Source organism: Columba livia, chromosome 7 (assembly GCF_036013475.1).
Source record: "Columba livia isolate bColLiv1 breed racing homer chromosome 7, bColLiv1.pat.W.v2, whole genome shotgun sequence".
Classification (NCBI taxonomy): domain Eukaryota; kingdom Metazoa; phylum Chordata; class Aves; order Columbiformes; family Columbidae; genus Columba; species Columba livia.
In genome coordinates this window covers 17,760,746-17,783,093 of record NC_088608.1, presented here as the reverse complement: position 1 = coordinate 17,783,093, position 22,348 = coordinate 17,760,746, and the positions used below count along the sequence as shown (strand labels likewise).

Below are 22,348 nucleotides of genomic sequence, written 5' to 3'. Positions count from 1 at the left end.
CCTTCTCGGCAACGAGATGCACAAAGAGCAAAGGCAGCAACAAAGCACAACCCGGCTAATTAGGTCAGGGCCGAGCCGGGTGCGACCACTGCAGCGTGGGAACTCGCCGCTTCGCTCCCCGCGGGCACCGCAGCTACTCCCGGCGCTGACGCGGCCCTTCGGCCGAGCGCCGCCGCTCGCTGCCCGCCGCGGAAAAGCTGTCCGGGGCCCTCGGGGGCTGCCCCGCCACCGGCCCAGGGCTCGCACCGCGGGCGCCGAGCAGGGTTAAGCACCGCCCCTCGCCCCTCTCTCCCTCCTTCCCGCCGTCCGCCCTCCCTCCCTCCTTCCGCCAGCCCTGCCCCGCCGCCTGGCACCGCCGCGCCGCGCCCGCCCCGAGCGCTCCCCGCGCCGCCGCTCCGCCAGCCGGCCCGCCGCTGCTCGGCCCCGGCCGGGCGGGGACTTGGCAGGAACTCCGGGGAGAGAGCGAGAGTGCCTGCCCCCGCTCCGCTGTGGCTTTTGGGTGGAGAAGAAAGGTCTGGGCTCGGCCGAGGAGCAGCAGCCGCCGCCGCCGCCGGATAGGAAGAGTCAGGAGGGAGAGAGAGACGGAGAGGCGGCTGGAGCCCCCCAAAGTGCCCCCCCATCCCTGCACTGCAGGCTACATTTCCAGCTTCATGGGCAAAGTGTGGAAACAGCAGATGTACCCCCAGTACACCACCTACTACTACCCCCAGTATCTGCAGGCGAAGGTAGGGTACGGCACGCCGGGCGGCGCGGCGGGTCTGCGGCTGGCCCCGCTCCCGGGCGGCGGGCCAGGGCCGAGCTCGGACGGGGGCTCCGCGACGCGGGGCACGGCCCGGGGGAGGCGTTCAGGTTGCACTGGGGGACGGAGACAGGAAAGAGCTGGCAGCCCCTTCCTGCCACCCGCCGCCGTCGCCTCGGGAACGCCGCCGGGAAGCGCCGCCGGGAGCCCCCGGGCCGCCCGCGGCCGCCGCTCTCCCCGCCGGGCTCCCACCCCTTCCCCTTGCTCCCGTCTGTGCCGTCTCCGACCTGTCTCCTTCCCTCTCGCCTTCCCCCCTCCCGCCGGCGGTCCCTCCTCTTCCCCAGGGCTCTCGGCGTGTCTTCTTCCCAACCACGTCCTCGGCCACTCCGCTGCAGGGGCCCCGCTCCTGCTGCTTTCTCCTGGTGGAGAAGCCACCGAGAACGCGGGGAAACGACCCAAACTTCATCCGGCAGGCCCCGACCGGCGGCTGTCTGCTGCTGGGAGCTGCTCTTTCAGCTGGGGCGGTGGTGCTTTGACATCTTGGGGGGTGGCAGGGCGGGCTTATTGCTGTAATGGGGATGGCCGTAATTCCACTTAAATACGGACAGTGGGAAGGCTGCTGGACTCGCACTGATCCTCATTGTCTGTGGAGTTAGACCTTTGTGAGCTGCCACCTCACAGTTTACAAACTGGATTAAAAACGCATTAAAGGTCCGGCTCCTGATGATTAATGTTGTACATGGGTAGCTGTTGTTGGCAGGCAGGTTGATTTTAGTAGTTCTTGTGGTGATGGATCTGCACCTTTTTTTATTTTTTCTCCTTCGAGTCTGTAAGGACAGCCAGCCCCGCTGCTTTAGAAGCATCATGCTGCAAACTGGCAGATGCAGAGGTGGTTGCATCAGCTGTCTGGAACATTTAGCATAAGCCTCTCCAAACACCAGTGTCACTCCTCAGAAATCAAAACAGACCCATATGAGGCTTCAATGTGTGAACTTTTTTTAGAGATTATAACCGTGGCATGGGGCCCTTTATTTTTTTCTTTTGCTATTGATACATCCTGCCTGTGTGGCAATGACAGGACAAGAATTCCCTTCTCTGTATCTGCATACTTGATAGGCTCTTATTTTTTTTGTGTCTTGTGTTACTATATTGTGAAATGTAATTTATACTGCTTTGCTGAAAAATAATTGTTTGACAGTCATGAGACATTTACAAGTCAGCAACGAGGAGGCTTTGAAATGTGTATAAACAGAAATTGATAGAAATATGATGAAGGTCTTTAGGTGATTTGAAATGATTAATCTCTTCAATGTGTAATCAACATCAGGCTACATAGTACAGTCTGGAGCCGTTTAAAGATTACCTAAAGATTACTTTACCTAAAGATTACAGCAGGGTAATTACTTCAGTACTGTTTAGATATATATTTAAAATAATTATTTTTAGGAAAGGTAGAGTGCCTAAGGAAACAGCCTTCTGCATCACTTAGCTGTATGATTTTATAAATATTCTGATATGAAAAAATGTCTTTGTTCAGAAACTTTTACCTTCATGATTTTATGTGGCATTAGTAAGTTACAAACTAAGTATATAACATTGAATATATATAAAGCAATGTCACTTGGCTTTTTTGACCTGTAAATAATTGAAGAGGGAGATAAACCCTAATGGCTTACTGTAGTTATTAGAGTATGATCCTAGAAATCCATGATCCTATGAGAAAGCTTGATGGACCATCTTTTGAAAATGTTTCCTGTACAGCTAATTTAATATTGATTTGTATTACAGTCAATGACATCTTCAAAACATCTTACAGTCTTTGCTATAAAATTATACAGCCTGAAATTACATTACTGTGTTTCAGCAGAGAGAACACACAGCCATTTGACCTACACACATGAAATAAAATATCTGGGATCCAGTGAAAGTCTCCAGTTTTCAGGGATCTTGATTTTATAAAAGAAATAAAAAGGTGGCTCCTTGGTGTAGATAAAAGCAGCAGGAACTCTAAGTTTTGATATTGAATTCAGAATTCAGTAATATGAGCAATCTTCTCACTGTGAATCCTTGCTGAACATGTAGAAAAATTAATTTAATGTATTGTTTTCAGCTGTTCTGTTATTTGGGCCCTAAAACAACCCGTTGTCCAGCACATGAACTGTTTCAGTAATTCTGGAGAAATCTCTCGTTTTTATTAAAGAAAAATTATAATATACTTGAATAGCCTTTGCTGAATGTATGATGGGTAACGGAATGCAATTAAACTGGGGGAGGTAAGAGATTTTGAAACTAGAAGTTTTGCTTCTCATCTTATCCTTATTTAAGTAATGATGGAAAGTCTGCTGACTATAAACAGCAAATGGATAACGAGGAGATGACAGGAATTGCTTGAAGATGGATTTTTTTCTGTAGAGAGATCAAAAATACTTGTTAGAAATTGCATACATTTCTAATGGCTCTTTAGGTTAAAATGTTGATATGGTCAACTAATTTAATTGCTATAAAATATGTTACAGGTTTTAAAAGCAGATTTTGTGTCTATCTGTTATGATCTTCACAGTCTTATTCATGAAATACTCAAGCTGGTTCAGTCATATACTCTGGGAGGAAACATAAACATTTGCTGTGATTCAGCACCACCCTCCTCCCTAATCTTAGGGTGTTCAGCATCAAAAGAGACCAGTGAAACCATGGATGTAAACAAAATGAACAAAATAAACACTGGAAGAACGTGTAAGGCTTTTGATATGAAAAATCATTATAGCAATGAAAATAGTTTGAAATGGCTTCAAGTTGAAGCTTGTAAAACCTGCAGTTTTGGGACTGCCACAATTTTTACTCTGGCAAATCATATGTTTGACGTATCTGTTAGATTTTTGTGTCTTCTAATGAATGTATGTTTTAGGACAGTAGCTATAGTGCAGCATTGTATTGCGTGTCAGAGCATCACAAATATTTCTAAGTTCAGTGGATGTTTCTAAAAGTTTAGATACTTTTAACAATTTTTTTGTAACATTGCTTTTAAAATGTCAGCTCAGTTGTATTTAATTTCCTTAATATTTTATTTGAAAGGAGGAGATTCTGTATTTCAGCATTTTAGAAAATGATGTTAATTAAGATTGTATGTGTTTTACTAATTCTTAAAGACCTCTCTGACCAGGAGTAAAATCTGACTGTGCCCGGCAAAGCGTTGTAACATTTAACAAGACAGTTAGAATAAACATAAACAAATCTAAAGGTATATATACATCTCTAGGCCACAATCTGTTTGCTTTGGTAAAGTAAGAAATTAAAGTGAAATTACGTTTTGTTTTCCTTTACCTAAATATCAAATGGAATTCAGGGATACGATGCACTCAATGATTTACAAATTGTGGTAAATAGCTGTATTGCTGATTTTTCCTTGGACAATAATGTAACAATATAACTAATTTTACTGATTTTACTGATTTTGCTTTCTGTATCATGGAGGAAATTTCTTTGCATAGGAGAGTATTAGTAGAAAATGGCAACATTTCCTGTAAATAGTATAGTTTATTTAAAGTGCAAGCATTTAATAGTAATACATAAAATTCATACGATACCTGAATTCTATTTCTTTTATATGGTTTTAGGTTACAACAACCCAGAATAAACGAAATCTTGTGAATCTTGCTAAATTACCTTAGAGTGGGCTTCTAACTTTATAATTTGGTAGCTGCAAAATTAGTGCCCTAGCAGCTATGAAAAGAAATGATATTTCTAGAAGTTTGTGTAGGTTTGTAGGCAAGACTGTAGATTGATGTAAACTCGTATTGAGCAGGCAGATTCTGCCACATCAAAAACTCATTTTCAGGCTGTTGACAGCAAACTTTAAAATGGGAACATTTAATTTTTATTCAAGCCTGCTGATGGCAGAGTAGGTAGGAAGCTTGTTAAAAGGGAGCTCACTGCGTTGTTAAACAAAGCAGATATGGAACTTTTGTATTAGGAGATGCTGGATAATCCACAGTTTAGTGTCAGTGTATGAAGTTAATAGACCAATGCAGAACCTTCTGGTTTAGATGCTTCTGAAGCAGAAGCTCTAAGACCCTCTAATGGTTTGCTGCTAATTAAACTTTTACTCACCATATTCTGTGCCAAGCACAGGCCTATTGCCCTTTAAAAAGTTTTACTAGCTTATGAGCAGATTTTAATCAGTGTAAATGATTACTAATTCTAATCAGTCAGATTTATTCCATATGCACTATGACTGCAAAATCTGTACATAGAAAAGGCAAGTTTACAGTAACACAGAGTGTGTATATGTTTATAAGGTTGGATAGAAATAATGTTCACACCTCTTATTGTGGGAATTTATATTAATTGTCCATACTTGCGATCCCTCTTGTTCTTGAGTGGGCTTGGAAATCCATTTAAAAAGAAAAAGCACAGGTTAGCTGCAGGCAAACTTTTTCTCCCTGTGCAGTCACCTGATCCTGTCAGCCTCAATAGCTTCTCAAATGAGTTCTCTCCCATTCCAGCCAGGCTGGGATTTTGTTGTAGAACTATTCAAAGAATTCCTTCAAAAAGTGTACCACATTGTGGAAGAGAAGGAAGTGTGAAATTTACCCATTTTAAGAAAATCTTAAGAGTGCTGATATTGAGGTGATCCCTGCAGCTCTATAAAATAATCTCAGAACCTGTAAAATATGGAGAAATGAAGACTGTTCTCTAGAAAGTGCACTTAGTGACTTCAGGAAGGTTTAAACCTAGATATTCCACACTGGGAGCACTGCATCGTTTGGTAGAGTCAAGAAAGGACGTAGGTTAGTGTGTCATGTATGTTAATGTACATCATTGTAACTATCTAAATAACTCTGATAAAGATACATGAAATGTAGAAACACTTCACATCATCATCATCTTGAAGACTGGCATTATTGAAGTCAACATGAGTTTTGTCTTTGATTTCAGATGAGCATCATTTTATTTACTAGAAACTCAATTAATGCTTGGGTTATGCTGACCATGCTTAATTTGGGCATGATTTGCAGTGACATGCTATTCATAGACTTCACTTCAGAGGAGCAAAAGTTAGGCAGTACAACATGTAGATTGTGTGATGGGGACTGGAATCAAGGAGAAGTAGCAATGGCATCCATGAGATGTGCTGATTTTGTATTCTTTCTAGGGAATCTTTCAAAAAGAGTTTTTAAAAAGCCATGATTTACCTCCCTTAATCCAGCCTCCTCAGAGAGAGGAACAGTATAAATATACATACATTAGAGAGGGAATTTGCAAATGACAAAGTGAAAAATATTTTCCCCACATCATTAATGGTAGAAATAACAGGTTCTTATTATCTTTGTAATTTCTAGAAGCTTGAGAATAAACTCATCCCTAGAGTACACTGTGCTTGGGGCTTGATTTGATACTGTGCGATTGGCCTCATTTAACAAATGTCAACGAAATTTGGTCCCTCTCCTTGATTCAGTAGTAACTTTGCCGCTGATGTGTATGAGTCTGACCCTGATTCTGAAAATCCTATGGGACAGACTTCTACAGAAAAGTGATAAATCAATACATGGCTTGAAAAAGGCTTGAAAAATTTATTCAGTACTGTTTTCTTTTGTGTTTGATTATTAAACCCCCCCAGGCACTGGGTATGTTCCAAAACCCTGTCTATGAAGTTTATAACCAGTAGGTAGGGAACAGCTGTAAGAGACCAGAATTATACAATGTGTCTGATTTGTAGCAGTGTATTTTCCAGCTTTACCTTCAATGCAGGATCCCAAGGCAGTCATGAAAGGTGTGCAATAAGTTTGTGTGGGGAGAAGTTGCTTTTCTTTGAATAAAACAGTTCTTTAAAGTATGTTTTCTTTCACAACTCTACTGTTACTCTTGGTAATGACTATAGTGTTTTTCTTGTTACCTTTAAACCAGAGCTGGGCATGCTGTTTATATTCTTACCCTTATTTGTAAAGGGAACCCTGCACTTCAAAATACTTTGCTTCTAGTGAGAGCATAAAGCTTCAGGTCTCAGTTTCAAGGATGAAATTTCCTGAAAGTGAACTTCTAAGCTTCCACTTAGTATTGAAGGAACAAGAAAAGGCAGAATTATTGAAATTTTCCAATGGATAATAGCACAATATAGTAAAGCATTGTTTTGTAAATCTATTTTTCTAGAAACCAATACCTTTCAGAAACATACCTATTTTGAATATACATAAAAAAACCCCCATCTTTGAACAGAAATTTTAAGCTGCTTTAAAGTCCAAGCAGCAGTTTGAACTGGCAACTTTGCTAGTAAGTCCATCACTCTTACTCAGAAAGGTAATTGATGCTACTAATCCAATGGTCCTAATGAACAGCACTTGATTGTGACAGCAGTAAGGAAGTTTGAACAAAGCTGTAGTAATAAACCGGAAAATATAGCTTGGCACAGCTACCTATTCCAGTTTCATTCTTCCCAAGTAGTCATAATAAAGAGCAAATAACAGTGGTTTAAAAAGTTGTGTTTTTTTCATGAAATTATGCTTTTGGTTTGAGAAATAGTCCTTTGAAGATATATGCTCAGATTTAGCAAAAAATATGCTGCAAATGATATACTATTTTTTTGCATTGCAGAGATTTTTCTATAGCCTATGCAAAGCAGTGATCACAACTCTTGACTGGAAAATCACCTGCTTTGTTGAAGAAGTGAAAAATGTTGGAAAAATCATGATGATAAAAATATATTCAGAATTTAATTCATTTCAGTCAAAACACAGGCACACAACAGATTCAGGTCATATTTACTGTGGGTAATAGGTAATAATTATTATCTGACTTCATGCACTTTCTTAGTCTTCCTCAGCTGAAAATACTGACACCTGCATTTAAATTTAATTTCATTAAATTCTAAGCTAAATTATATTATCTCAGAATTGAGGAAGCCAAAGAGCTTGGACATGGATATAATAAGGTACCATGACTCACTTGTTTCATGGTGGCCTTTATAAGCCACCATGCTCTGTTCATGGTCTGAGACCATAAGAATACATTGGGCCTCAAATGCTCAGACTTGAGGAAAAAGTATATTTAAGGTAAATTTCTGAAAGCTCAGTGGACACATAAGGCCAGAATCATTCCAGGTAGATAAGCAGAGCTTACTGATGCAAAATGCAACTCAAAATGTTTGGCGTGACTCTTGTGCGTTGAAAGTATTGATCTTCTGTAGAGAGGTAGAGCGAATGGGCTTCACTTTGTGGATCTTACCACCGGTTAAGAACTGAATTCCCTTGCTTGTCTCTTGGCAACACACACTGACACGTTTTCCATAGCCGTTTATAGGCTGTGGTAGTATCTCTGACCTCTTCTATCCCTCAGGCCATAGCTACATAATCACTTTAATTTTACATAACTATGCACAGCAGCCAGAAAGGGCAGCCTTGTCTTTCCCCATTGCCCCCAGCAACTCATTCCTGACCCTTCCCCTGTGCTGGCACTAGCATTCGTATGGTCAGTCAGTGAGCTGAATCAAGAAACCAGTCTGGCTGAAAACTAACCCAAAAAACCACACCTGTAATACATTTTTACAGTGGAGCAACTAATGAGACACTGAAGGAGTTTGATATTTGCACAGCTATGGGTGAACTTGTCCATGAGATAAATATACCCTCTTGAGTTTCACTTTTGTACAGCAAAAAGGTGGTGCTTACTTCTCTACAAAAAAGGCTTTCCATGTCCTTGGCCAAAAGGGTGAACGATCCAAGCCAAAGGAAGATACAAGAGAACTCTTTGGTTGGTTGCATATATATGCAGATAACTGCTAGTATCAGTTTTCTTTGTTTTTATTTTTTCTTTTACTATTTTAAATTGTGTTGGTACATTAAGTGTTAAAAACTGTTTGAGTCTGTCTTTCATTCTTATGGCCAATGAGTGTGGAAGAAAGTGTGAAATAAGTTGCTGAGAGGGCTTAAGTTAGGTATAGGCCTGGGAGGAAAGAAGGAATCAAATGTAAATGGGGCTTCCAGAGGCCTTGTAGCATAGTGTTACATTTAGCTTTCCATTTTCAGCACAGTGCAACATTGATATTTTATTTCATTCTGGGGAAAGAGGGGAGAAGGCTGGCACTTCAAATTAGCAGCAGCTGCAGAATTAAGACAAGGGTGTTAGTGACTCATTTGGAAAAGTACTAGCTAAAACATTCTGGCTCCTAGGGAAAAAAAAAAGAAAAAAGTTTAAGAACGGTTTATGATACAAACTTCCAATTTCATGAATAGTGTCTGTGACCTTCTGGCTTCCTCCAGGTAGCTTTTCTGATTAGCGACCATTTGCTTTTGACAATTGCATATTAAAGTGAGGAGAATGCATGGGGACACTTTGGAAGGGGAAGCTTCTCTGTTAACAGGGTCAAGGACCCAGAATGTCTTGCACTTCTTTAGACACAGTCAGTTAGTAAGAAATTAAGATTCTTATTGTTCCAGGTAGAAAGAAAAAATGGTGATACTTAGTTGTTTTTGATGTAGCTGAATTATTGACAGAATAGTCAAACTCTAGTTTCCCTGAACACAGAGATCTTGAATAACAGAAGCAGTTTCTTTGTTCTCAGTCCCAAATTCCTTTCCCCAATCCAGTAATCTCTGTTTAGGCCTTTCACAGGCCATATACTCAGTGCTTATGTTTAGGTTGTTCTCTACTTTTTCCGTATCTGTATTTGTGTGAGTTTTTTTTCCTTTCTCTGATGAATACATGTATTTCCCTGTTCTTTCCCCAGTTCCTACAAATGGCTTTATTGCTGTCAAAATCTATCAAATGAGAATGTGTAGACAAGGTGGAGCCAGACACTTCTTGGAGGTGCACTGGGATAGGATCACAGGATAATTCAGGTTGGAAGGACTTCAGGAGCTCTGTAATTGAACTTTCTGTTCAAAGCAGGGTCATCTAGATCAGACCACGTTGCTCAGGGCCTTATGCAGTCTGGTCTCAAAAACCATCAAGGATGGAGACACACAGCTCTGCACAAGGTCTTCCAATTCTCACTGTCCTCATGGTGAATTTCCCCCCCACCCCCTGCACCCTTATTTCCAGGCTGAACCTCTCTTGTTTCAGCTTATGCTCATTGACTCACCCTTGCACCACACACCACTGTAAGAACCTGGCTTCTTCTTGATAAGCTCCTCAGAGGTTTCCATTCTACAAATAGAAAGCTGCTGTTTCCTAAGCTTTCTTTCCTCCAGACTGAACAAGCCTAGTTCTTTCAGCTTTTCGCAGAGCATATGATCCACCTGCCAACCATCTTCACAGCCCTCTACTGAACTTGCTCCAGCTTATCAGTGTATTTCTTTTACTGGGGGCCCAAAGCTGTATGTCATATTCTAGATGGAGTCTATCAAATGCTGAGTAGAGAGGGACGGTCACTTCCCTCACCTGACTGCAGCCCAGCAGGCACACCTTACTGCCAGAGCGTGCTGCTGGCTTATGCTCAGCTTGCTGTCTGCCACAGCCCCCCAGGTCTGTTCCAGCAGAGCTGCTCCCCAGCCAGTCAGTCCCCAGCCTGGAATATTGCAAGGGACTCTTCCTTCCCAGGTGCAGAACTTTTCTCTGACAGAAAAATGTTAAACATACCAGTCCCCAGATGAACCCTTGTAGTGCTCCATTTGTTACTGGCCTCCAAGTACAGTATAACCCATTAACTGTGATTCTCTGAGCCTGACCATCCTGTTTTATTCCCATCCAGCTGTCTACCCATCCAGACTATAAAGTCCTTACAGTCCAAGAATAAAGTGGGACACAGTGTCAAAGTCCTTGCCAAAATCAATGTGAATGGCATTCACTGCTTTCCCCTTGTCTACAGATCCAGTACTTTTCTCACAGAAGGGAACATGCAGTAGGATGCAAAACAAAGGACACAAGTAGTGACATAAGAAAATTCTAATTAGATATGAAGAAATTTTTTTTCACCATAAGGGTGGACAAACACCTGAGCAGGTGCCAAGAGAGATGTGGAATCTCTTGGAGACAGTAAAAACTCAACTGGCCAGTTGAACCTTCTCTTGGAGGAAATTTGGATTGGATGACCTCCAGACATCCTTTGTGAGTCCTAGTGTGAGATCCTGTAAGGCAGACCCTGGTACCTATCATCAGCCTAAGAGGCTTTAAAGTAACTGTTACTGTTCCTTCTCTGTTTCGTTATTGTAGGCCGTGATATGGCATTTGGAAAGGAAAGGTATAGAAGGAATGCCCTGTTTAACAGAACATGCATTCTATAAATATGCAAATTACATTTCGATAATCTCTTCAGCATGCAAATTCCCTTATCCCAATTTAGTAAATATCTCATTTAGGCTGCTTAAAATTTAAGGTTTTATGTTTGTCTGTTTGTGGGTTTTTTTGTTTTTTTTTTTTTTTTTTTTTTATGGCAGAACCTTACAGTGTTACAAAACTATGGTATAAATTGTGACAGACATGTGTACATTCTCATATCAAATCACTTCTTTAGGCTGACATGTCTTGTTCCTGCATCAAATCTGAATTTGTTGCTAAGTGTTTGTCTTTGACATGGATTAAAAATTAAATTAAAAAATAATTAAGCCCAAATTAAATCTTGTTTCTTTATAAGGAGACATTATTCAGAGGAACAAGAAAGACAACTGAGGAAGGCAGTGTCCTGACTTTCTAGTAGAAAAAGTGGGAAGAATTAGCATGTTCCTGTTGTCCTTCACTGACACTTCTGCTATATCTCGAGTGACTTTTCTTCCAAAATACAGTAAGTTCATCAGCTGCAGAAGCTATGGATATGTGACGGGCTTCCAAACTCACCCACCCACCCACCCAGCTTCTTTAGCCCGCTCTGCTTTTATCAGCACTTCTTTCCAGTGCCTTTTATATACTCCCCCGTATTTTCTAAGGATTTTCAATGGCAGGTAGAAATAGAAAGCTCTCATGATACCAAACCCTGAAGTTAATCTTAAAGATGCTGCTTCTACTAGATCTTAAAAATAAAAAAACCAAACCAAACCAAAAATCACAGCTGTAGTTGTCAGCCAGACTGGTGATGAGAATAACATGTAAAACCCACCAAATGTCAGTTCATTTTTACACTGCTAACTAAATAATGTGATTGTGGTTGTTCATCAATTCTGAAAATCAGGTTTCTTGTTAGGTGCCAGAATATATATTCAGAGACCTAAGACGGGATTAAGTTGGCCTTAAAATGACTTCCTTATGGCCAGAAAGTTGCAGACACAGCAGCGTTATCACTCCAAATAATTATAATGGAAATGAAATTCCCTAATTGAACATTTAATTTCCCTTTTTATCTTAGAGAGTTTACTTTGATGGCGACTGGGCTACCTGAACATAAATCAAAGTGAAGATTTTTACAAAAATATAGGATTGGGAATAAAGGAAGAGAGATTTGTGCACAGGAGATATTTCTCTTAAATGCCATTCTTGGACTTTTGTTTAGTTGGGGGCCTTGGACTAGGGAGGAGTGTTAGCCAGCATCTAACACTTACATGCTCAGTAGCTGTGCATCTTTCTGGGAGAAACAGCAAAAAAAACCTGGTAAAAATGAAAGAAGAATGACAGAAGTTTACTTTGTCATGTTGTCCCAAAAGGAGGCAGAAAAGCAACTATGCGTATTTTATATCTGCTACCACTTTCCTTCTTTTAAAACTGAAAGTGGAATTCCATGTCAGATGAATAATTGAACAATGAACAAATGAATAATAAATACTTTTTTTAACTCATATGAAATATAATGCATCATTTTCCATGCTTACTTACACTCCATTCCACATGTCAAGGTTAGTATAAATAGCTTCTCTTTTACTGATACTTACATGAAGCTTAGAAACGCATGCATGTTTAACAACAGAACTCCCGACATTTCCACAGAACACCTGTTTAGGAGTAGAGATTTATCTGAACTGTTAATTCAGTTTCCTTGATTGACTAGTTTTTCTTATTCTTTGTCCTTAACAGTGTGGTGTCTACTCTGCAGGATAACCTGTGCTTCAAATAGATATTGGGCAATCTCGTGAAGTGTGTGTGTATAATTTATAAAATATTCAGGTTTGCTGTCTGTATAATGAAGGCATTCATGTGTAAAATGGGTATTTCATTGTGTTGTTTTCATACATTAAGGCCTTAGTCCTTCTCTTGGCACTGATATTGAGCTCCTTGTATTCTCTAATTTAAATGGGCATGGAATCTTGTCTTTGCAGAAAAATCATGCATCAGAATCTTAATTTTATCTCAAGAAATAAGCAACATCACAATGTTAATTTTCACATTTGTTTCATTACAACTCCCCCAGTTTTCAGTATAAAAGAGCTGCAAAATTTCCAGACCATACCAGATTATTCATACCAACCTATAGCTTTAAAGCAGAATTCAGGAACCATTTGCTGTGGGAGAGAAGGCTCGCTGGTATCAAGGGTTGTATACAAGTCTGAGCAACTCTGGCTTGCCTAATTACTGGAGGATGTCAGAAGGCTGAGCTGGGATTTCTGGGAGTAGGTACCTGAGAGTCATATATGGGAATGACAAATATTTCACAGTTTTAGAGAGAATCTTTTGATAATTGATACCTTTAGAAATAGCATCAGGAAAAGAGGAAAGGAAAGCATGCCTTAGGATACCAATGGGAGAAGAACAGAGAAGCAGTCTGGTTTCTGTAATTTTATATAGTCTTGGCTTCACTGAAGCAATAGAAACCTTTGGGAGGACTACCTGTGGTCAGTCCTTACTCCCACATTGAGACCCAGAGCAGGTGGTCTCAGGAGCACTGGGTTTGCAAGGAATGGAGGTGTTTCTACAGGGCTGATCCGCTTTGCTTTCTGTGCCCCTCCAGCACTGAGCTTATCTCTGAAAGTAGGTTAAACAGGCTCTTAGAGCTGGCTATAGATCTGTCTCTTGAGTCTTGTGTTGTCATTTGAGATAGGAGAAGAGGAAAAGGTAAGTGAAAATTACAAAGCTGGATGGGAGGAAAACATAAGAAAACTAATTTTGGAAGAGGAAAAATGCTGTAGAGAACAGATAAGGGAGAGAAAAGAGCAGGGAAGAGAAAAGGAATGGTTCAGTGGAGAGACTGTGCCGTGTGTGCCAGAGCATGGCACAAGAAGATGCCTCCAGCTGCCAGGCCGTCCATGGGGAGCTGCATCTCCAACAAAAGGAGACTGAAGGCAGTATTCTGCAAGAACCTGTTTTGGGGACTGCTAAAGTTCAGCAAGAATTAAAGGTTGTTTTTACAAAAACAATGGAGGGTTTTGGGGAACAGACAGGTAAGACCTCTGGGGAAGGCCTTGTTTTATATAGATTGTGAGAGGACAAAAGGTGCTTGTGGGGCAAATTTGGCAGTTATCTTTGCGTCTGAAATGGTGCAAACATATTGTGATACTGTAGATGTGCTACAGAGGTAAGGTCCTTGGAACTGAAGACTTGGCATTTCGTTTTACTTCTTGCAGATTATACATCTGTTTTTTTATTACACGGAAGCTACAGTAGGTGCAAGGGCTTCCTGAACACACTCTGAAGTGACATAGTGAGGTTGCTGTTCTTTTTGATATTTTATATGTTCAGAAATTCCCTTATCCTAATAGATCTGGCATGAATCTGAATCCAAGAAAATATACAGTATGGCAAACGCTAAATGAATTTAGCATCCACTTAGCAGCCAGAATATCACTACACTATATCACACACTACTTCTGGCAAAAGTGGTTAAACAAACAAACAAAAATCAGAAGGCATCCATCACAAATATAGTGTTCAGTTGAAATTATACAGCTCAGAGTGTTTCAAAAAGATGGACCCAATTTCAAAGATTTCCAATTGGGTCCATCTTTTTGAAACACCCTGCATATCAGCCAGAGTGAAACTCTGCATTTATAGCAACATATTTTCACGTCTTTAAGCTTTACACACACAGAGACATGCTTTCTTATACTGAAGTTTTCATCGTTCATTTATACTGTTTGTTCTGTGCCAGAACATGTTGGTATCCAAGCATGCTGTTCTGGTCATGCGTCAGTCTGCTCAGAGGCCGGGGTCCATCCTGGCAGCCGGAGACGATCCAGTGTTTGGACTAGAAATAACATTCCAGCCTGCTTTGGTGAGCAGGGAGGTGGGCTTTCTACTTAGATTAAGATCACATGGAGGGAAAAGCAGGACCAAGAGAAGGTTTGAAATGCTAGAGTCACCACCAGAGAACAGCATTTTCAGTTCCTATAACTGAGATGGGATGATTTGCATATTTTAATTCTTTTTTTTTGTGAAGTGGCCAGAATCTCTCTTAACCCAGCTGTGGACTTTGCACATGGTGGAGATCATCATATTATAAAAGGATAACACAGAGCTTGTATTTTTGTGTCATAGTCCACCACTGTGGAGCAACACAGCCCCAAAAAAGGCTTTAGTTTTATGGAAAAGGAGTCACAAATAGTGATTTTGCACTTTTATTATGCTATCCTGAAGCCATGACTCCATCTGACCAAGAGAAGATCCTTTTTATTTTGTTCAGGTTTAATGTCTCTTTATCATGACCTTCCTTTTTTTCCTTCCTTTCCTTCTTTCAGTTTCATAATCACTAGTTATATTGGCCATGTTAACCCTCAAAAAATGATAAAATCCCAGAGTTTTGCAGCACATGGTTTCATCCTGCATCTTTCTCGTGTTCAGTGATCCTCTGAGAATGGTATTTGGTATCTAATTCCTTTATTCTGACAGCAGGGATCTTTGAGAGGTAACTGCTTTGCAAGCACTGTGCACAATACTAGCACAGCAAGCATTGGTGGATGGCCAGGTATAAGGATTTATTAGGTATTCTGGAATAATTATCCCCAAATAACTTCAAGTGAACAGAGCTTTCTTCTTGAATAAGAGTATAATTGTCCGAAACAGCATAATCCACTTTCAAAGCCAGCTAAACAAGGAAAGGCATTCTTATTCTAAAATGTGATTGCCTCCTCATGGCGTCACTTATAAATGTTGTTATATTTTAAACTGTTAATCTGGTAGAATTTTTACACGTACATGAGGCTTCAGTTCCTACTTCTTCCCAAGACAGAGCCTTAAAGGTTTGATGGTACTGAAGTAAACGCACTGGAGTGTAAGGGAGAAAAAGCTATCAAAGGTGTGTAATATTGATGCTAACAAGATTTAAGCTTGTGTACACTTAAAAATGTAAGGGAGCTTATCAGGACATACGTTTTCGGAATTATTGCGTGCTATAAATTCCTATATATATGTTCACGTATCACATGTCCTTATCAGGGGTTATTGCGGAGTAGTTCTGGTGAATTTCCAAATGTAGACAAGACTTAATTGAGTTAGCCTCATGTGCTAAACTGACGTCAACTAGAACTCTATTAACTGTATTGTTCTCTAATTAATAATTTTAATAGTTTTAATTATATGACTAAATCCAGTAATACCAGAAGTAAATAAATGCACAATGAATATTTATTCACTTTGCTAAGTGAGCATTTTGCCTGCATGCACTATTCAGGACTGGGCTTCAGAGTACTTGGCAGAAGACAGATGAGATTTCTCTGAGTTCTTTTTGATCTCTCCTTTTCCTGAAAATGATAAGTACTCAAGTTACACAGGTGTCTTGAATTTAATTTTAAATTGAAAGGTTTCTAGGATATAGAGCAGTGCAAAACACAAGTAATTACATGAATATGTATCATAACTATATTAACACATTTATATTGTATTAAATAGTAGTTTTAGAAATAAAAAGTTATGTTATACAGAAGGATGGATATGAAGTTGCTTACCTTTATAAAACCCACATTTACAATGATGTGTACATATACATATATTTGTTTTCAGTAAGTGTTGTCGTGAGAGCAACTCTGCTTAGTTGTAGTGCTGTAACTGGAGGGGAATAGAGTTCAGTAAGTCATGCAGAGTAGAATTTGACTATAAATACAGAAAAAAGTTAGTTGCAGTCTGTAGCATGTTCTACTTTTGTGACTCTTACAGACTTCAAAGAGAATTGTACATTGGCATCCCAGGGCAGAAATTGGCTGTGTGCTTGGAAGCATGAAATCTCTCAAGGTAATGTTTCATAACTATGGAATGTATCCCATGACTGATATGTAGCTAAGAACTGAGAATCAAATTACACATTAGAAATAGTTGAAATTAAATATTTTTCTAGTAAAAGAGAGCATTATGCTGGGTAAACAATATATGTTTTCATTTTCTAGGGATGCACTGGAACATAAATATATGAAGCATTTAAATACGTATGTTTGTATTTCCTGCTTTTTTTGAATTACAGTAAAATTTCTTGAAGAAATAGGCATTTTTTTCTTGAGTTCATTTATTTGAGTTTTATGTTTGACTCTTGTAACTCTTTTTCATTTCTTTTTGCATTCTTCTTTTTTTTCACTCCAATTCAATTTGGAATTTCTGATCTTAAGCAATTACTTTCCAAACACACAGACTTGTTGCATCAAGGAAGGAGCAGATATCCCTAAATTTTTATTGGCATCTGCACAGAATCACGCACTGAGGTGTTCTCGGTGCTCTTTTATTAACAACAACAACAAAAGTTACTGAAAACAAAAGATAAATCGGTGAACTTTTTTGTCCATATTAATGCATCTAAGATCAACAGGAATCACCTGACTATTCATTTTCATATTGGCCCAGACCCTTGCAGGTACAGATGAGCTGTTTTGTCCTCAAGTGGAGGGATGTACCTGCTGTAGCGTCAACTCCACTCACTTCTCCTGAATTCATTCCCAGTACAAACTGAAGCCCTCTAGTGGTCATGTTTAATGGGGGGCATTGGACTCCATCCACCTGGTCATCTTCCCATGATATTCCTGCTTGTCTAGAGCGTTGCTGGGCCAGGTGGGGAAGGTGATGATCATGATTTTGGCTGAACAGCTTGTGTAGTTGGGAAGACCCTTCTCTGTTGCCTTTGATCAACATAAGGCATTGCTGAGGGACCAGCGAAACCTGCAGAGGGCAAATTCTGGTGGGAAACAGAAAAGGATGTTTATTTAAAATAAAATAAGTAGTAAAGGAAATGCAGATTTTCTTACATTTGTTGTTTTACCTGAGGTTCTGTTCATATGAGCCCAGGTGGTCAGGAGGATTTTCTTTGGAAGCTGCATTTGCCACTGAATTTGATAGACTACAAGGTACTTGGTAATTGATTTAGTTTATCTGTTGTTACTCTTTATGTTACGAAAGCACCCTGTCAGCCCTCCACATGGGTCAGGAATCCTTTGCACCAGGTGTGGGACTGCCACAGAGGGCTTTCCTGCCTCAGGGAAACACAGGAGACAAAATTGACTTGGGAGGCTATAAACAAACTGGGTAGTAGTGGTTTGTGTGATCATCCTAGGGGCTAAGGTAGACTACTGCTTTTTTGAAAACTTTGTTGCATAATGTGAATTCAGTATCCTGTGATTAATGGATACTATTAGGGAAATCTCAATAGTTAGGGAGATAGTGTCAGACTCGTTGGAGACCTGCTAAGGAACAAAGCAACACATTAATTTCATTGTCAAAAGAACTATCTATACGTCTCAGTTCCAACGAAGTGAGATGTTATTTTTTTAATGCTTAATTTTTATCAACTTTAACAACCTTCAGCTTAAATTCTTAAAATGCTTAGTCATGGGAATAGCATTTGGAACTTTTTCATGTAGTTAAGAATATTCACATGATTAAAAATTTGAAGTTGTACCTGACCTCTGCAGAACAAGTCTGATTTTTCCTGTCTTTACCATAGCCATGAACTGACTAGATTCTGACAAACACGTTGATAAAAGTGTGGGTGTGTTGAACTTTGCCTATGTTTTTAGACATATGTAGTTGGGGTTGGAGAAATACTATACTTGTTATTCTGTTTTGCTGCAAAATAAAGACCGATTACAAAAAGCACATCTTCCAGTACTCATCCCCGAAAAGGGATTTCCCATGAAGGCTGTGCATTTGTATGAGATCTCATAGCCATTTCTTCAGTGAAATTTCACTGTCCTGCTGAGCATGAAGGAGAGAAGCATTTATAGAATAGAAACTTGAACTCTGTAAATAATATCCTTTGAACAATAAATAAACTTTCTTCTTATATTGAACTGAAGTTTAGCAATGTAGTGTTCTTTGTCTCAAAATTGTCTGCCTATACACACCCAGCCTGCACTTCTAAAACAACTTGCCATTCAGGGAGCACACGTCCTGTATTTTTGGTCTCAACTGTATATTTTTGTAGTGGAAGATGTCTTTACATTAACAAAAATAACTTCATAATGATTATACAGTAGAGTTAGTGGTGCCAGTTTTACATTATTATGTGCATACGTACTTGTTAGAACATGAATGATATTTTCAGAGTAATCATACAATTTGTGGAACTACAAAATGTTTTTGGCTCCATTAAAATATTCAACTACATGTTTGTTGAATATGCACTTTTTTTCTTATTGATCTGTTATTGCCATTTGTTAGGCTGTGATGAATATTTTCTCCAGACAAGCCAACAGAAGACAACAGATCAGTTCTTTGTCCAGGAAAACGACACCATGTCAACAGAATATTAGACCAGGGCTTTAGAGGACAACCCCTCATTCTACAAAAGGCAAATGTCAGCATGGTATCAGATCTCTTAACTGTGCTTCAGTACAGGTGAATATAAAACCATAAAGAAAAGCAGCTGTCACTTAAAGCTAAGCATAAAAAGCATAAGCTTCATTATCGTGCTGATCTGGATGAACCTTAAACAATGTTTACAGTAAGGTTTGGAGAGTTGCCTAGCACTGGAGTATACACAATTAAACAACATAGCTGAACTTCTCTTTCATGTCAGCATACTGCTAAAAAGACCTCCATTGTACTCATATGATAGTCATTCTTGGAACTTACAGCATAAACAGGAATGGAGAACATTCACATGTAATTCTATCCCATGGTAGCTGAGCGCATCAAAGGGCATAGCTGCATTTTCAAGTATACAGCTTAAGAAGTAGATCAGATATATAAAATGGCACAGCAAAACATGAACTCAATTCTGACATGTGAACGTGTACCTGAAATTGCTAGTTGCAAGCAGGGACTAACAGTTACTTAACATATTGCAAAATTAATTTTGATTGGTTTTGTGCACCCTTATTTCTATGACTCAAAAGCATGTATATACTCATCTCTGCTTTGGTATAGTAACTCAAGTAAAGCAAACACAAATTTCTGAAAGAATAGATGAAAACTAAAGCAACAAGCCAGTGGGGAGATTTTGAAAGCAGATAATCTGAACTGAAACTGCAGTTGGATATGTCATTAGTCTCAGAAATACTTGTGTTTCACATTATAACAGTAGGAATTTCCAGAATCCCCAATATGATTTCATATTTGTTCTAGTTATCTTTAATTTTTATTTTAAAAGACATTATTTTGGATACATGTACATCATAAGAGCTCTTTTAGTGTTTGTAACTGATGTTGTTTCATTAACTTGCTGCACTCAGTTTCTCTTAAGCAGTTTATTTTTATGTAGAGATGATAACTGAATGAACATTTTTAATGAAAAACTGATAATATTAACGGTTTATGTAAAAATGGAAGTTAATGTAGGATATGACTTTAAATGCGTGGTATATTACTTGATGAAATCTAGGATAATTAACTAGGTTTTGTGCTGTTGATGACACAGCAGAAATATGAACACTAATTGTATTATATATGAAAAATGCTCTGAACTTTCATCAGTATCCAGAAGAGCAGTTCAAAGCTTATAAACAAATTATAAGCATAAATGATTCAAATAGACAATGTTTTCTTTCAAATTGTTGTTGTTGTTAATTGAGACCTCCTGACTCCTGCTTTCTGTAGGAATAATTCCAATCCTATGCAATTTCAGATAATCACAAATCACTCATCTGAGATTAAAACAGGTTTTCATAGTATTTGTAGACTTGACATTAAAATGTTTAAACTGTACATTCTCATCACTTTCACTGAGCAGTTTTTACTGCTCATTGACCAAAAATTATTCACGCTATTGTCTGAAATTGCAGTTTATTACAGCTATGATAGAATAATTATATTCTACTTTATGCTAGAGCTGATAGCGAGAGGAATAATCATCAGTGCCTGTTGTCAGACCCTCAGTCCCTCAGCGCTGTCTATTCTGTAACGGTTTTTTCAGTTTTAAAAAAATGGTATCTCGTTTGTCTGGACAGATATTCAGCTGGAGAATGGTGTCATGCCAGTATTATTGCTCCAAAAACACAGAACTTAGAAATAGCACATGAGCTCTTGAGTGAGCAGTATATAAACAACTCCATTAGCAATCGTGCAGCATGTTTGCTAACAGGGTTAGAAAGTGCCCTTCCAGGCAGTGCTACCGAGAAGTTTTTTTGCCTGTGAATGTACAGCAACTTGATTACCTTTAAAATATATTTTCTCAAATTACTTTCTTTGAATTAGGCATTTCTGCCAGATGTGACTGATACTACATTGCCAACTATTGCTACTACCTTTCCCTCGTATTTTTTACTACAAAATAGTCCTTTCAATATCTAATATGTTCCTGCTTTTTAAATTAGATGGGTCTTTGTATGTCCTGGGAATCCAAAGATAGTCCCTGGCTTGTGAAGTCAAATTAATAGGTTGGTACATAAATTAATGGGTAGTAAGTGTGTAGACTGTGAGAGGAATTCACTAAATTCACGGAACATGCTTCACGAAGCTTTGTGCTTGTAGGCTGGAAATAAGCACCCTGTGGGGACACTCTGGGTTTAGGCGGTGACTGGTATTTAGATGTGCAAGAGTTGTAGGCTTGGGAGAGTAAAGGGAAATGCTAAACCTAAAGGCACACGGCTGCTGCGAGTGAGGGAGGTCACAGCTGTGTCCACTGTGGACTGGAGAGGCCTGGCTGCTGCCTTAGGTGAGGAGTTTTGTTGTTGATAGCTACGGGAAACTTCAGCAGCATTTCCACCAATTTGAAGGGGCTTATGCCCAATGAATCAAGAGAGAAACTCTGAAAGTCATTACAGTTCACTTTCAACTGCAATTATCCCATTTACTTTAAGGCTGTAAGAATATTGTGCTCCACTGCTAGTCTTGTGGCTGTACATAATTCTGTCTTAATAAAGTTTTAATGTCTGCTGATGTAAATCTACCTTCTCCTCACTGGCAGCACGTTTTTCTAGTCATACCTAGTGGTGTGCATCTGTAGCCAGTCCCTCTGTGTACCGGTGCCATCCCTTAGCAGATAAGGGGTTGTCACTGCTTCCATGATAAATTTGTATTGGGCTTAGAGCTAGACCATAGTTTGTTATGTTAACTCATAAACTGGGACTTCACTTAAAATGAGTTTATAGAAAAAATGTTTGTACAAAATATGTTTGATTTTTTTTTACTTGTAAAAGGAAGATAGTATCTTATTTGGACAATGCTTTTCTTTCAACTTTGACTTAAATTAGCTTTTTAAAATAAGTGAGAGGATGTTACCTGATATTTCAAAATGTGGGCCAAATGCCTTTCTGTTATAATGATAATATGTCTTGTTGAATTTTTTAAGGCATTCACTCAAACATTAGTAAAATTGGTGTTAAAACACTTACCAAAGGATAAAACACTAATAAACTGCACGTTCTGGTAGATATTTTCAGATAGGTTTATATCCGAATGCAGGCC

The 22,348-nt window shown here is 39.3% G+C and overlaps 1 protein-coding gene across 4 annotated transcripts in view; it reads left to right on the top strand.

Annotated features, from left to right (window-relative positions):
• The first annotated feature begins 329 nt into the window (after positions 1 to 329).
• RBMS1 (RNA binding motif single stranded interacting protein 1) overlaps positions 330 to 22,348 on the top strand; it is a 148,003-nt gene continuing 125,984 nt past the window's right edge. The window contains exons 1-2 of one of the 4 annotated variants that reach the window (XM_065069638.1): positions 360 to 725; positions 16,679 to 16,753. In XM_065069638.1, the coding sequence (XP_064925710.1) occupies positions 651 to 725; positions 16,679 to 16,753 (150 nt within the window). In that variant the 5' untranslated portion in view covers positions 360 to 650. Of the gene's footprint in view, positions 726 to 16,678; positions 16,754 to 22,348 lie in introns of all 4 variants that reach the window. The other 3 variants (XM_065069639.1, XM_065069640.1, XM_065069641.1) reach the window with 3 other exon arrangements.